Here is a 15,829-nt window from a genome sequence, read left to right on the forward strand (position 1 = left end):
GATTTACATTTTACCTTCCAATCAATCCATTTAGGAATATTGCAGTGTTATTTTTTGACGTAGCTTTCTGTGGAGGCCGACGACTTGCATCACTGATATTACTTGCTTCACAAAATCTGTGGCTGTTGCCAACAAGACATTATCAAATTAGGCTAAGTGGTGTACCTTGATGGAAATTTTGATCTCTACTCAATCTCCTACTCAAATAACGCAGAACAGAGTGTGCGGGAAAAATTCCTAAAAGAGTTGTAGTTTTTCATCCTGAGAGTTAGATGATGATTCCTCTTTCCTGTCTGTGCATTGCATATGGAGTTGGAGCCAGGAGGTGATCAAGCTAGCTTAGCATAAACACTGGAAAAAGAAGGAGACGGCCTGTCAGGCTCTATCCAAAGTCTATCCAAAACAAATATGTCTGCAACACTGCCAACACAAACAGACTAGCATCATTATTATCTGTCTGAAATTATGACTATGTCTGCTACTTCAACAGTGATTATTGTAAAGTCAACCCATTAAAAGAAATAATGTGTCATGGTACGTTTCTTAGTTACCTGTAAAGGGTTGTATGAATGTAGCTCACGTAATGTGTGCACCCATACTGCTCCCGCCAACCTCATGAACTTGATGTGCTGAACCCCCAGAGAGAAATGTACTCGATTGTTCCATTCCCGTCCTTTTTTTTCTTTCTTTTTTCTTTTTATTGAAGTATCATTTCCATAAAGCTCTACAAAGGAGCGGCCATCACATTAATTAAGACAAATCCAATAAAAGTGAATGAAGCTTGGAAAGTATAATTGCATTGTCATTCCCAAGTCATATTTCTTCCAGAGGCAGAGCGCAGCTGTGCTTTCTGAAATTAAAGCACATCCTAACTGCCTTTCCTTTTAATTTTCCTAATGGGTCTTGTGAGTGGCCGCCCTTAGCTGCCAGTTCCGCTTATTGCCTTGTCTTGGCACGGCTGCACTGTGCTGCATCAGCATTTTTATACATTTGTCTTCAGCGATGTCACTGTGAAGCATGACTGCCTGATAAATAGGAGATGTCACAGTATTATTACAAGATCGACCCTCACTCCTACTGAAACGGGGTGCGGTGTTTTGTTTTTTTACTGTGTGTGCAGTGGGATATTTGTCTGATATAGAGGCAGGGGAGGATATTACACATGAGCTATGATGCAACCTTGTTTCCACTTGCAGAGACCTTGGCAGACTCCAACAGTGAAGAATCAGACTCTGATCAGTCAGACGTACCTGAGATGGACTCGGAAATCGAGCAGGAGACACAGCTCACGTATCGGAGACAGGTTTGTAACAAAATCAAGCGCACACTCCTCTGTAAAACATGTCTCAATGGAAATCATAGGATTTATTAAAGATAGAGAAAGTACACACTTTTCTTTGTGCGTCCAGGTGTATAAAGAAGATCTACCTCAGCTCAAAGAGCAGTGCAAAGAGAAGCATCGAGCGACGGCCATGAAGAAGAGAGAGCGAGCACCAGGGAGCGGGGTGAAGCTGCATTTCATCCATGGGTAGGCAGAGCCCGTAATATCACAAGGCCAATACTGAAAGATGAATTTAAATTAGCCAAGCATTTCCAAAATGGAGACCTTAACCCCTTCTTACTGTCTCCTTCCCCTCAATCATTCTACAATGTGCTTTTTTTGTTTTCAGCTACAGAGGGTACGATTGCAGGAGCAACCTGTTCTACACCCAGACCGGGGAGATAGTCTACCACGTGGCTGCCGTTGGGGTTGTGTACAACAGACAACAGAATACACAACGTTTCTACTTGGGCCATGATGATGACATCCTCTGTCTGGCTATCCACCCCCTCAAAGACTTTGTAGCAACAGGCCAGGTAGCTGCCAGCACATCTAACTTAAAATATTCAAGTTTTTTCTGTGATTAAGGCTTCTTGGAGCTGAGAGAAGCTTGCTGTTTATCTACATCAAAATTCCAGTGTAAAGTAGAGACTTGTTTTGGTCTGTTCAGGTTGGCAGAGATTCGTCCATCCACATATGGGACACAGAAATGTTGAAACCCATGTCGGTGTTGAAGGGCTTCCACCAGCTCGGAGTGTGCGCTCTGGACTTTTCTGGTAACACACTGCTTTTAATTCACCTATCAAGACAGATTCAAGATAACATATGTTTTATATTCACAAATCCCCCCAGACATCCTGCTTTCATAGTGGAACAAAAAACCTCTCTCACACATGAGAAGAAATGGGTAAATTCACAAGACACCCAATTTACAAGCAGCACTGCTGTCTTATAGTCGCAGCGGTCTGACAGCATCAAGGTAGAGCTGTTCATCTCGCTTCCCTTAATTGGCCCCAGACAGAAACAGCACAGTGATCTGTATGTCAGTGTCAGTGAATCACCTGCCATAGATCAAACCCACCGGGCTGCTTTCATGTTGCTAACAAGGGCCAAACTTCACTGAACCAAAGCAGCAGCCGGCTCCATCTGTGCTGCACTGAATGGTTTTGGTTTTTCCCTCCACAGCGGATGGCAAACGGCTGGCCTCCGTGGGCCTGGACGACAATCACACCATTGTGCTGTGGGACTGGAGGAAGGGAGAGAAGCTCTCTGCCATGCGGTTAGTAGAGTCATATTAGAGTGTTTACATGGCTGCAGGTCGGCCTTTCAGCACGCAGCAGCTGCTGTCCCCACATCCGGAAAGCTCTGACAAACCCTCCTGTTCGTTCTAAAGATTGTTTGAGCGCTCTTCGTTTAAATATGGACATTTATAGATGAGGGTTAAATTGAAGCCACTTTGCTGTGCAGGGCTGAGAGCATGATCGATGGAGGAGAGGAAAGAGGGAGAATTACCTTTTAGATTAGAAGGCTGCTCCACTGCAACACAACCTGACAGAGCCTGAATTGTTCTCAGCTGTAGATCCGTGATTAAAGAGAATTACTTTAAATTTACATCTTCCATGGGATTATCCTGGTGAGTTTGGGCTCCTAAACGTATTAGATTTTATTTTGAGATGGAAACATATTAAGAAAAATGTGTTTTTAAAGGAAGTACAAATAATACATAAAAGCAAATGAGTTAGAAAAACAATAAGTGATTAGAGGATGATAGAAAGTAACAGGAAGTAGTAAAGGCAATTGCGCACAGTTTGCCCTGATGGCTTAAACAAATTGGACCATAAAGACTGAGTATAAATCTTAGGTCTTGTAACTTAAAAGAGCATTAAGATAAAGGAAGACATACTCTGGCTGCATTTGTTCCGAGCCAAAGAGTGTCCTGATCCTGAGCACAAGTGTGTGTGACAGACTGATTTCCTATACCGCCCAGTGAGACAATGATGCAAATGACTGCTGCTCACATAAGATGTAGCGATACACGTGACCAGATATGGGGCACACACACCAGGCATGTGCATCTGATGCAAGTGGATTACTCTACCAGACCTGCGTTATGAATTGCTGTAAAGCATGTAAAGCATGAGTTGTTAATTTGTTCAGAACATAATGAATGCTCAATTTACATAATGAATTCCAATTTCATGGTAGATGAAGTTATATAACCTGGAAACCAGAGGGGCCCAAAAGTATCTAACTGGAAAACATCTGCATCCCAAAATAGCTTTGCTTTTGCTTTGTTGCTTGATGTTCATGTTTAGTATCTACTCCATTGAAACACCCCGTGGCTAGTGTGGAGCAGTGCATTGCGGGTTGCTCTCCTGCGTGTTGTGTGCCAGGCTCTCACTGTAGCTCAGGGACAGAGAGGATCAGAGCTGCACTGATCTCCTTTTGCAGACCCTGGTGGGCAGTGCAGTGAGGCGGGCAGAGGGAAATGGGGCCTGACAGAGTCTGGCTTGTACACTGCCACTGTCTCATCTTCAGCTGGGTGTGAGCAGGAGAGGCTGGAAGAGGGTGCAGGGTAGGAGGGAATACGGAGAGGTGGGAAATGTAATCAGGAGGGGCTGAGCTAAGAAAACATGGAAACAAACAGGGAGGAGATGGGCGTAATGTTTCTCTAGCTTCACTGAGAGTGAGATTAATGCAGCACCACAAAGGGCAACAATTAGAGAACTTTAAGTGTCAGGCATGGTCCATTGCATCAGACATGACCAGCCACTGGTCCTTAATGTTCATATTGTGTAGATTAGCAGGCAGGAACAAGAAGACAGTCACAGTTTGCTGGATTCTTCTTCTGGTGTGTTGGTAATAGTTGTTAGGGAGCTAAAAACAGGGGGTGGTCCCTTTGTTATTATTGTACACTCTGTCTCTCTGTTTGAGAGCTCACAGGGCTGATCGTTTGAATGGAAAAATGATGAATCAATAGGATTTAGTCCATAAAATACACGCTTACATTTTTTTAGCATCAGTTGTACAATCCCTCGAGTGCCACATTCAGTGGCATTTTTTTTGTTTCTGAACATTTTTGACAAAATCAACACCTAATTCCTTTGAGTTCACTTGTGTCTTTGGGGGGTATTCAGATGGAGCTAGTTCATTGGGCTAATTGTTCAGTTTTGTTATAATAACATGTAGTGTCATTGTAAATTCAGTAACATTTTGATGCAAACAGTGCAACTCATTATGGTTTTAATCACAACCAGAGCTGTACCATTTCTTTGCCATGATCAACAGTCCTCGGTGTAGCCTGCTTCGTGATCCTCTTTAAATTTAAAGTTCAAGTTTATGTGATAATCTAACTGTTAAAAATAATGAAGTTATATATTATTTCTCTGAAGGTCCATACATAAGAATAGATGAAACATAAAAACATCTTGAGAAAACTTTGTGATACGTTTCAGGGGGAGCAAGGACAAGATTTTCGTTGTCAAAATAAACCCCTACCTGCCTGACAAGCTCATCACAGCTGGTGTGAAACATATGAAGTTTTGGCATAAAGCTGGTAAGACCCCTCTTTTCTTTTTTTTTCTTTTTTTTTTATTGGCGAGGAGTGACTCTAACAAGCAGAGCTCTGGCTTAGCTGTGACACGTCTTGCTGTGAGCTGACGGTCTGTTTCTCTTTCAGGTGGTGGTCTAATTGGACGCAAGGGGAACATGGGGAAGACGGAGACAATGATGTGTGCAGTGTACGGCTGGTCGGAAGAGATGGTGTTTTCAGGAACATGCACGGGGGACATTTGCATCTGGAGGGACATGTTCCTGATGAAGACCGTCAAAGCTCATGATGGCCCTGTTTTCAGTATGCATGCCTTAGAAAAGGTATGTCAGTCCCTGTCTTACTCACTTCTTAGCTGAAAACACATCATGACCATCTAGACTTCTGTTTTACAACTAAATGAGTTAACAGTTTAATTAAAAGTTTAATGTAAAGGCCTAGTTTTGTGAGCAATTTCTTACTATCAATGTGACAGACATTTCTATTCTAGCCATCCTCTCTGTTATGTTTCTGTTGTATCAGTGTCAGTCACATCTGAAGTATCTGTTGTATGTGCCTTTTTTTTGTAACTTCTTCCTCTCATAGCTTATTGTATGTAAAACAAAATTTATTCTGTTAGTGACATGTTCAGTCTGCAGAGATCTTTGCGGCTTTAAACGTGCTAATGTGCTCCTGTAGGGATTTGTGACTGGAGGAAAGGATGGTATCGTAGCTCTGTGGGATGACACTTTCGAGAGATGCCTCAAGACCTACGCCATCAAGAGAGCAGTCCTAGCTCCAGGCTCGAAAGGTAAAAAGGTCATCCTGTTCTCAATGGCCCTTCTCTGCCCTTGAATCATTGTTATGCCTCTGTGGTTCCATAGATATAATAAACCATCCAATGCAAATCCATTCAATGCTTTTAGCTGAAATGAAGATTGCCTCCTGTGCCCTGGTTCAAGTTAAGGTCTCTGACTTTATGCTATAATTCCTCGACTCTGCAGGGTTGCTGCTGGAAGACAACCCTTCCATACGTGCCATATCTCTGGGCCATGGCCACATCCTGGTGGGGACTAAGAATGGTGAGATCTTAGAGGTGGACAAGAGTGGCCCCATCACTCTACTGGTCCAGGTAAGATAAAGATAAAAAATAACCCCAACTCCTGTTGCACATCTACTGTAATATTACACAGTCCATCAGCTCCAACTTGTGCTTCACTATTTCAGACAGAGTATTCATGAGGACGTTAGCCTCTCCTGCAGTATAATGAGCTGGGGGCCTGTAAGGTCAGAGCCTTTGTCAGGGTGAACTTTTTCCAAGTTAGTGACGGTTTGAAAGGTTGAAGATGCACTGGATGTCTGGTGGACATCACAGTGAAACAACCTCTCTCTGTCTTTGTCAAAGTAAAATGTTGTTATGAAACTTTTGCTTTGATGGTTTGTTCAAGGACACTCTAACTAAAGATAATGTTAGACTTTAAATTTCTCACACCTTTTATGACACAATGAATTACTGCTGCTGAATTTAGTTAAGTGGTCCCGCAGTGCCTCCCTCCCAGGCTCCCCTGATTGTGCGCAGACAGATCAAATGCTATTGATTGCCCTTTTCAAATGCTTTAAATGTCCAAACACATTCTGATGGACGGGATCCACCGACAAGAGATGAGAACCAAAGGTTGTACAGGTAACAGGCTTACTATGTTTGTCATTCAAGAAGAGGAAGAAGAAGAAGAAGAAGAACAGGGAGGATACAGATGTTGCTGCAAAGAAAAAGCAGTTCATGGGAAACTAAATGATATAATTAATATATTGTGTTTAATACATACTATATAACTATATATATATATATATATATATATATATATATATATATATACTATATAGTACACTAATGACAGTCACTCACAGAGATATATGGATGTAGTTATGCATGTAAGAAAAAGAGAAGTGGACAGCCACACTTGTTGCACTGTGACTGAAATCAAATTGAGGGCAAATACAAAACAACAAAGAATTAAATTATATAAATGAACAAGCAAACTCTACTCAGTAGTCTTAAAAGCAGCCGTCCTTACTTTCACAAACTCAGCTTACTCATAATGGATATCTTATAATGTAATAATACTTTTTTGAATTGAAAGTGCTCAGACTAATCCTACAGTATTATTTAACTAATATATTTGTAACAAGTTTAGCCACATCTAAATATAGAAGGAAAAAAAAAGAAAAGGTTTTCCAAAATAAAATCCTCAATGTTCATGTTAAGTAAATTCTTTTTTTTTTCCTTTTTCAGGGTTTTTATGCTCCTTTTTTCCTTTGTCACCTAAGAGTAAGTTGGCCAACAAAAATTTAAACTTTATGTTATTGTATGTGTCTACAGGGCCATATGGAGGGTGAAGTGTGGGGCCTGGCCACTCATCCCCATCTCCCTCTCTGTGCCACTGTCAGCGATGACAAGACCCTGCGCATATGGGACCTCTCACCCAGTCACTGCATGCTGGCTGTACGCAAGCTCAGGAAAGGTGAGTCACTGTTATGAACATATGAGTATATTTTCAGCCTGACAAGAAATTCACCGGTCCCAGGGGTTTAACAAGCACCTTGTCCTCCACAGGCGGCCGTTGCTGCTGCTTCTCTCCTGATGGCAAAGCCTTGGCGGTGGGCCTGAATGACGGCAGTTTCCTCATTGTGAACGCAGACACCCTGGAGGACCTGGTGTCCTTCCACCACCGCAAGGACATCATATCGGATATCAGATTCTCTCCAGGTCTGCACCTCACCTCTGCATTTCTTCTTCAGTGCAAAACTCCCTTCAAATCGAATCCTGTCTGTGAAGCAAATCGGCCTCTAAAATCTCTGTGCGCTTCAAAGCTTTATGTAGGATGCTGTGCAAAAGTTCTGCAGGTATACATATTTCCCTCCCAATGTAAGTTGGGGAGATATAGCTGCAGGCCTGACCTAAATTGATGGCTTTCTGTAATAAGGCCAGACGGAGAGACAGCAAGAGAGGAATGGGAAACAGTAGGGGTGGACAAAGTGAGAACAAGAAACTAAACTCTCTTTCGCATGGACACTTAACCTCAATCCACACTGCAAGTGATCCTGTTTCTCAACCCAACACCCATGAACCCCTGAGAGCCTACATCTTAGACTTGAAGTCACTGTATAGAGCAGAGTAACACTAAGCAGGAAATAGGTTTTAGTATGGTTGAAACACTGAATCTCCTTTAACATTTCTTATTTTTTAAAAAAGTACACTTGCACTTTGTTTCACAGTTGATGCTGCCTGCGTGTTGTATGTAGTAGCAGCTTAGCTGGTGCATTTTCTTTGTTTTTTAATACCATTAAGTTCCTGCATTTACACATGTTATTGTTTATGTTGCCAGAAGAGGAAAGGTCAGGGGATCACCAGTTGTTTGAAAAGACTGTGTGATTATCATTAATGACTGTGTAGAATCATGCGGCGGTAAAACTAGTCGACGATGAGACATTTCACAGGATAAAAGAAAACTTTGAACTTTGCAAAAGGAAAAGTCAGGAGATTGCCACAATCAGCAGGATTCATCCACTGGGTACCATGAATAGCTGTACAATCATGGCAATCCATCCAAGAGTTGTTTAGATATTTCGGTCTGGATGAAAGTACCAAACCCCCAGCCAACTGACACACAGACTCACATGATTAGTTTGGTTAAAACTCCTCAGTCCTGTTGATCCTTGGTGAAGATTATTATATATTAGATATTATAGAGACTGAAACTTTTCTCTCTTTTGTTGGCTCAGGTGCTGGGAAGTATCTTGCAGTGGCGTCAGGAGACACTTTTGTGGATATTTACAATGTAATGAGCAGCAAAAGAGTTGGAGTCTGCAAAGGATGCCTCAACTACATTACCCATCTGGACTGGGACAAGAGAGGTAAACATGCTTCCTTATTGTCTTTGGAAATCTTTGTAAATAAATGCTTAAGAGCCAATTATGCATTCAAAATGTCTCACTTAAAAACACCATGCCCCTCTGGGCTCTTTCACACACAGGAAAACTACTTCAAGTCAACACAGGTGCTAAAGAGCAGTTTTTTTTCGAAGCTCCTCGCGGCAAAAGGCAGACCATCCCGGCCACAGAGGTAAGCAGGGAGAAAAGGCACAGGAGCAGCCGTGGTTATGGCGCTGTTGGCCCACATTTTCCCCTTGGGATCAGAGGAGGCTCGGGGAAGGGCAGTGAAGCATTAACACGGCCCACTTTTCACCAGTATCATTCTAATTTTGGCAGTGGAAGTGGGATAGTGTTTAGGGTCCCTTTAATACAGTGAGACATTCAGGCACCTTGCGAGGCACACAGCGGAGGGGAGCATGGAGAAAACAAGCGTCAGAGATGATAGATGCTGCTGGGTCTAGGCTTGGTGGCGCCGCCGATGTCCTCTATTACATTTGCTCTTCCATCTCACCTCATTGTGTTGCATTTATTCTCTTGTGCACTTGATCACAGGATCGTCATTAACAGGCTGAGACAGCAGTCTGCTCTTGGCCCTGTTTTATTTTCTATGGATTTGCAACCATTCGGCATTTTAATGTGGCCGTCTCAGCAGACTGTCTGGACTCTATGTGAAGCTCAGTGTCCCAAACCTTTCTCAGTTTAAGTTAGGTGAGAACTGCTTTTTATTATCGGACACAACACCCTGCAGTAGCCTCTGGAACCTTTTAAAGGAAAAATTAATCACTTTTGGAGAAAGGCTTTCTTGCATAGAGTCAGATGAGAAGGTTGACAGGTGGTAGGTGGATTTATCACACTCTTCATGGTGAAGCACTTGAGTGCATTTCTGAATTGTGTTATATTTTGCTGTCCTTATGTTTGATATTTAATACTTTTCATGTGAAGTGCTGTGTTGTTTGGTAAACACATACATCTTTACCTCCGCACTGACATGGCTCAGGTGGAGAAGATCGACTGGAGCACGTGGACGTGTGTCCTGGGAACGTCTGTTGAGGGCGTCTGGCCTGTGATCAGTGAGGTGACAGAGGTGACCGCTGCCTGCCTTAGTAACGACAGGAAGGTGCTGGCAACAGGAGATGATTTGGGATACGTCAAGCTCTTCAGATACCCTGTCAAGGTAATACCACAATCCACATCTCTTGGTATTATGTGGTTTGAACATCTCAGGTTTAAAGTTTTTACAAATCTTAATTTCTGTGTTGATGTCACAAGTGTTACAGAAATGTTGTCCCTCTGCCACAGGGGAAGTATGCAAAGTTCAAACGCTACGTGGCCCACAGCGCACACGTTACCAATGTGCGATGGACCCATGACGACAGCCTCTTGGTGACAGTGGGTGGGGGTGACACTTGCCTCATGATCTGGGCCCATGAGCCTGAGGGCCACCGGGAATTCAAACAGTGTGACAGCGAGGAGTCAGACATCGAGAGTGAGGATGACGGAGGTGAGAGACTTTCTTTAAAGGTTTTTTTTTTTTTTTTCGCTTCTGTTGCTGAAGCAAAAATCCGTCTTCCATCAGGTTATGACAGTGATGTTACGAGAGAGAACGAGATCAACTACACCATCAAGGCCTTATCCACCAACATGCGACCCATGACTGGTGTGAAACCCCACTTGCAGCTGAAAGAGCCCTCTGTGGATGAGAGGTATTTTAAATGAAGCTGTGGAGAGGATTTGCAGATGCTCGGGCGCGCTTGAGCAGTCAGTGAACAACTCTTAGGAATTTCAGCCAATCACAGTACAAATAATAGCGCCTCTGCATCAACATAAAGCCAGTCCTGCCTTCCTCAGTCAACATATCTTTTCTTTTCCTGCGTGAAACTCTGACCCTGTCCCTGCCCTTTTGAAATAACTCAGCTTTTTCTGCTTTTCTTCTTTCCTTTCATGGCTGTCCATCTGTCATTATCCTGCTTCGTTCTTTAAATCCATTTGAAGACAAGGGGTGGTCAGGTAAGCTCTACGTATATTGACTGATTGAAAAGATAAAGCATCCGGCAGTAGTAGTTAAGATATGTGTAAACTGTTTATCTGACTGCAGTAGTTTGTTATAGTCTGTGGGCTACATTAGAGACCATGTATGGCATGTTCACTGTATGAAAAAAAATCAAGACAGGAAGTTATTTATAAGTGCATTAAAGGTAAAAGTAGTAAAGAACAGCGGAGGAATTTACTCTTTCACTTCCTATAGATTTGCGTCTGTGAAGTTTCCTCTATAAAAACCTATCCATCTTAGTAATTCACTTTTTTTTTCATGTAGTAATGAAGTAGCTGTTTTGGTGTCAATTCACTCAATAATGAGCTGCTGTTCTGACAAAGTGGGCTAAGAGTTAAAGTGGAGCTTGAATTTAATTTGTTTTAGTGTCCACATTAACAGTGAGCAGAATGAAATCTGAACGGTTGTACGTGAAGTGTTTTTAATTGTCAGTGACTCCAGGGAAATGACTTGATTAAAGTGGATCAAGTTTTAACTTCATACATCAAAGTCTTTTTAAGGAAGTATTGATTATATGGCTGGTTTTAAACACTGTTTACAAGCTTTATCGCATTTTTCGTCATTATAAAACATGTAAAGTAAAATAATGTCACAGACTTTAGATGCCTCAGGTTTATTGATTCATTAGTTTAGTGACAACTTCCAGATTTGTTTTTGTTTTTTTACAATGATGCAAACATCCGCGTAGCATCTTCTTGGCAGCAGTTGTCATAGAAATGGACTTTGGTTGTCATGGCTACATGACGGTGCTGACTCCTGTATTTTATGTCCTCAGTGGCTGTGGTGTTGTGTTACGTGTGTCCAGCAAGCAGCAGTGAACACTGCAGGAAACCTTTGTTCTAATTCTTGCTTTTTCTTTGTTATTGCTGCCATGAAGAGGGTCAAGGTAAGTCACTTATTCTGCTGTTCATTCATATTTTCTCCTTACTGTTACTTTTTTGGCCTTATTTGGACATTTGTAGATAGACATAAAGAGATTGGAGTCTTGGCCTGCCTGTTATAGACACTTGATAGTGTTTACCCCTCCACACACTGCCCTGTCTGTAAAACAAGGTCATGATGGTAACAGTTCATCCATACAGTCTTTGCATTATTAATTGTTTTCCATACCATTGTGTTTTAAACATACACTTAGTAATTACAGACATGTTTTTTTCTAAAGGAGGCAGGAGCCAGCTGTTACTCAGCTGACCCGATAAATGAAAAGGACTCCAAAACTTTGCTGTCTGGTTGTTAGAACAAAGACAACTGTATTTTTCAGCCCATAATCCTGATGTAGGTTTAATATTAATATTAGTGATGTTTTTGAATGATGTAGCAGGACTGTCTGAAGATGTGTGGACAGACAGACAAAGCAGCTTTGATTATGTGGTTCTGATATTTCATATTTGTTGTCAGGTATAGTTTTATTTTTACATTTAGGGATAGGGTTACTTCTACTTCCATTGCTTTGCTGGTAATACAGACCCTGTACACACTTGTGATGCAAGAAGCCATAACATAAAAAAATATATATATTTCATCCCAGCTTGATAATGGTAACTCCTGTCATTTCAGAAAAAAAGTGTACAGAATGTTATTTCCTGGATCTTGAGATAGAAGTCACTTTTTGTTCAGATAATCATGTAGTATTATATAGAACAGTCCCAACAGTAAACAGTGTAATATTATCATTATCATCATCATCATCATTATAATTATCAGTATGATAAGCAGGTCCTCAGCCGCCCTCTAATCCCAGCTGTCTGTTTCAGGCCTCCTGTCAGCAGAGCACTGCCTCAGCCGGAGAAGCTGCAGACCAACAATGTTGGCAAAAAGAAGAGACCGATCGAGGTGAGGTGGACTTCACATGCTTAGCAAAACAACAACAAACTAATAGATACAGATGGTGAATTTTATGTACACAGAAGGACGCTCCAAAATGCTGGTCTCTAATGTGATTATTTCAGCTGAAGATGCTGTGTGCTCGCACTCAGTGTGTGCAGACAGCGTCACTGGAGACTCTGATTATTCTGTAATCGAATAATGACGCCATGCTTCAGCCATGAGCTGGCTCTCAGCATCTTAATTGTCATGGTGTTGACCTTTCTGACTTTCTGGCGGTGTTTTTCTGACTCTCCCACAGGACCTGGTGTTGGACCTGGTATTTGGTTACCGTGGCAATGACTGCCGCAATAACGTGCACTACCTGAACGAGGGGGCGGACATCATCTACCACACAGCCTCAGTTGGCATCGTGCTCAACTTGACGACCTGTAAGTAGACAGGCTGGCAGTCGAGAAGACATGCTAACAGAGTTGCTATTTGCTGCCTGAAAAGCAAACATAACATATATGTATTTTACCTTATATGTGTGTGCGATGTGTGTGTGTGTGTGTGTGTATGTGTGATTTGGGTGCGGTTTTCTTGCAGCCTGCCAAAGTTTCTATGTAGAACACAGTGACGACATTCTGTGCCTGACAATCAATCAACATCCCAAATTCCCCAACGTGGTGGCAACTGGCCAAGTAGGTATGTTTGTGAGAAGTTGACCTCCTGTGTCACCAGCCGCCTTGTTTTTCTTCCCTGTATCCTGTGTTGTGCAATGTGCAGGGGGATTATTGTACATGACTGACAGTCATACCCCTCCCATAAGCTTATCAGTGCTATAAAGCAACTAATGAGCAAATTAGCTGATCATTTTTGCATGCAGGAATAGCTGTGGGGTTGTCACTCTATACTGGATTCTTATACAAACCTTCCACGAGGAGTAAAAAACAGGATGGGGGATTTTACTCACAGCTGAAACTCTGAAAGTTAACACATAATTTGTGGGCCCTGTAAATTAATCTTATTTTCTTTAATTTCAGGTGATACTGGTGACATGTCAGGTAAGGACAGTATGAGATTAATCTTCATATAAATATAGAACCATGTTGTTTTTAAGTGTTCATTGGAAATCTGTACGGTTTTAACTCAATTATATTCTTTACATCACTGCCACCTAGTGGTTATCTGATTTGAGACATATCTTTCCCCATGTAAACTTGCTTTATTTCAAATTGGAATAAACGATCCTAAAAAATTATTGAAAAGCTATGAAAATAATACGCTAAACTAGCCTTTACCATTTTAGTTTACATTTTGTCTTCATTCAAATGTGAACTTGTAGAAACCCTATAGAACCAGCACTGAACAATTTCAATTTTAACTTCAAGTAATTCATAAATTTGCTAAGGTTTGCACATGACACAAGTGACAATTAAAAGCAAACGGGAAAAAAATGTCATGAAAATTAGATTCCAAAACATTCGTTTCATCTTGCGTCTTCCTCAGCCACATCTCCATCTATTCATGTGTGGGACGCCATGACCAAGCAGACGCTGTCGGTGCTGCGCTGTTTCCACTCTGGAGGGGTTTGTTCTGTCAGCTTCAGCGCCACAGGAAAACTCCTGCTGTCTGTGGGCCTGGATCCTGAACACACTGTCACCATCTGGAAGTGGCAGGAAGGTAAAAAAAAAAAAAAAACTTAATTCCTTCAATTTTGGAGATTGTGCGGAATTGAAAACCGCTCACTGCACTCTGCTTTGTTTCTCAGGTGCCAAAGTGGCCAGCCGGATAGGCCACACTCAGAGGATATTTGTGGCCGAGTTTCGTCCAGACTCAGACACACACTTCGTGTCTGTGGGGATCAAACATGTGCGTTTCTGGACGTTAGCTGGTCGAGCTCTGCTCAGCAAGAAAGGTGTGCTGAGCTCCATAGAGGACGCCCGGATGCAGACCATGCTGTCTGTAGCATTTGGAGCTGTAAGTGATTTCCAACCACTGTAATACACAATGTCTATTTTTGTTCAAATGTCTAAATGATCCTAACTAAAACCAGTTTTGTGAAATCTTCAAATGTTGCTTGTTCTTACCAGATATTACATTTTACGTCATAATTTGAATCTGCTCATATTTAAAGCTCATCATCCCAGACTGTCTGCTTCGGTGTGCTGTGAATTGTTTCTGCATTGCTCGCTCTGCTCTCTTAGGCCACTAGATTAGTGCAGATTTGTTTTCTTTTCAGAATAACTTGACATTTACAGGTACCATAAGTGGGGATGTGTGTGTGTGGAAGGAACACATTCTAGTAAGAATAGTGGCCAAAGCTCATACGGGCCCTGTGTTCACCATGTACACCACACTGAGAGATGGCCTCATTGTCACCGGAGGCAAAGAAAGACCGTAAGTGCTACTCTGTTGTATTAGTACATTTGATCACCCATCAGTTAGCTCCACTATTCACATATTGATGGACAGCAGGGGTAGATGGCGATTTAAATTTTATCATATATATGACAATCTTTGGAAAGGATATTTTGATATGAGTTGTAATACCTTAATTACAGTATGTAAACTGAAGTTTTTCCACAAGATGACAAATTTCACGTCATGTCAGTTACATGGCTTTGGTTTTATAACTGTGTGACATTAATGATATTGTTTCTCACATTACCATGAAAAAAAATGTAAAGGTCATAGCAGGAAAAGCAGGTTTAATTCATACCTTTGGTCTGCCACTTTCAGCTATAGGCCTTTTTCATTTTGACTCGTCATAGAAGGAAAAGCACAGCTTTTTGTGTATGTAAATAATTATGTACATATTCAGATTAATGTAATAATAAGATTAAATATATAAAAGAAAGAAATACATGCTGTAGATGTACATCACTGCCCCTATGATCACCATGATATGTGTTTATCTTTAAATTACCCACATCTTGTCTACAGTAAATTGCATCGTGAATTTAGAACATGAATTACATAAAGGTGTAATTTTCCTCAGATAGTGGATGAAACAGAAGATGTTTTCCTCCACAGGTCAAAAGAGGGAGGTGCTCTAAAGCTCTGGGACCAGGAGCTGAAACGCTGCAGAGCCTTTCGATTAGAAACTGGACAGATCATAGACTGTGTTCGCTCTGTATGCAGAGGAAAGGTACTTTACAGATAATATGCTGCTCAATATATTCCTCCG

The 15,829-nt window shown here is 41.7% G+C and overlaps 1 protein-coding gene across 2 annotated transcripts in view; it reads left to right on the top strand.

The window, feature by feature from the left end:
- Positions 1-15,829, top strand: part of eml5 (EMAP like 5) — a 36,691-nt gene that overhangs the window by 16,851 nt on the left and 4,011 nt on the right. The window contains exons 12-37 of one of the 2 annotated variants that reach the window (XM_071498173.1): positions 1,197-1,303; positions 1,410-1,528; positions 1,671-1,857; positions 1,992-2,097; positions 2,507-2,600; positions 4,777-4,877; positions 5,001-5,194; positions 5,550-5,661; positions 5,855-5,982; positions 7,231-7,372; positions 7,465-7,617; positions 8,634-8,765; positions 8,885-8,973; positions 9,781-9,957; positions 10,083-10,284; positions 10,360-10,486; positions 10,776-10,790; positions 11,711-11,719; positions 12,588-12,666; positions 12,959-13,088; positions 13,246-13,344; positions 13,683-13,703; positions 14,149-14,322; positions 14,411-14,619; positions 14,882-15,039; positions 15,676-15,790. In XM_071498173.1, the coding sequence (XP_071354274.1) occupies positions 1,197-1,303; positions 1,410-1,528; positions 1,671-1,857; positions 1,992-2,097; positions 2,507-2,600; positions 4,777-4,877; positions 5,001-5,194; positions 5,550-5,661; positions 5,855-5,982; positions 7,231-7,372; positions 7,465-7,617; positions 8,634-8,765; positions 8,885-8,973; positions 9,781-9,957; positions 10,083-10,284; positions 10,360-10,486; positions 10,776-10,790; positions 11,711-11,719; positions 12,588-12,666; positions 12,959-13,088; positions 13,246-13,344; positions 13,683-13,703; positions 14,149-14,322; positions 14,411-14,619; positions 14,882-15,039; positions 15,676-15,790 (3,179 nt within the window). Of the gene's footprint in view, positions 1-1,196; positions 1,304-1,409; positions 1,529-1,670; positions 1,858-1,991; positions 2,098-2,506; positions 2,601-4,776; positions 4,878-5,000; positions 5,195-5,549; positions 5,662-5,854; positions 5,983-7,230; positions 7,373-7,464; positions 7,618-8,633; positions 8,766-8,884; positions 8,974-9,780; positions 9,958-10,082; positions 10,285-10,359; positions 10,487-10,775; positions 10,791-11,608; positions 11,720-12,587; positions 12,667-12,958; positions 13,089-13,245; positions 13,345-13,682; positions 13,704-14,148; positions 14,323-14,410; positions 14,620-14,881; positions 15,040-15,675; positions 15,791-15,829 lie in introns of those variants that run through there. The other variant, XR_011693640.1, reaches the window with a different exon arrangement.

The sequence above is a fragment of the Trachinotus anak genome, unplaced genomic scaffold (genome assembly GCF_046630095.1).
Source record: "Trachinotus anak isolate AG129_WGS33_773 ecotype Australia unplaced genomic scaffold, CSIRO_AGI_Tana_v1 ptg000015l, whole genome shotgun sequence".
In the NCBI taxonomy this organism is placed as follows: domain Eukaryota; kingdom Metazoa; phylum Chordata; class Actinopteri; order Carangiformes; family Carangidae; genus Trachinotus; species Trachinotus anak.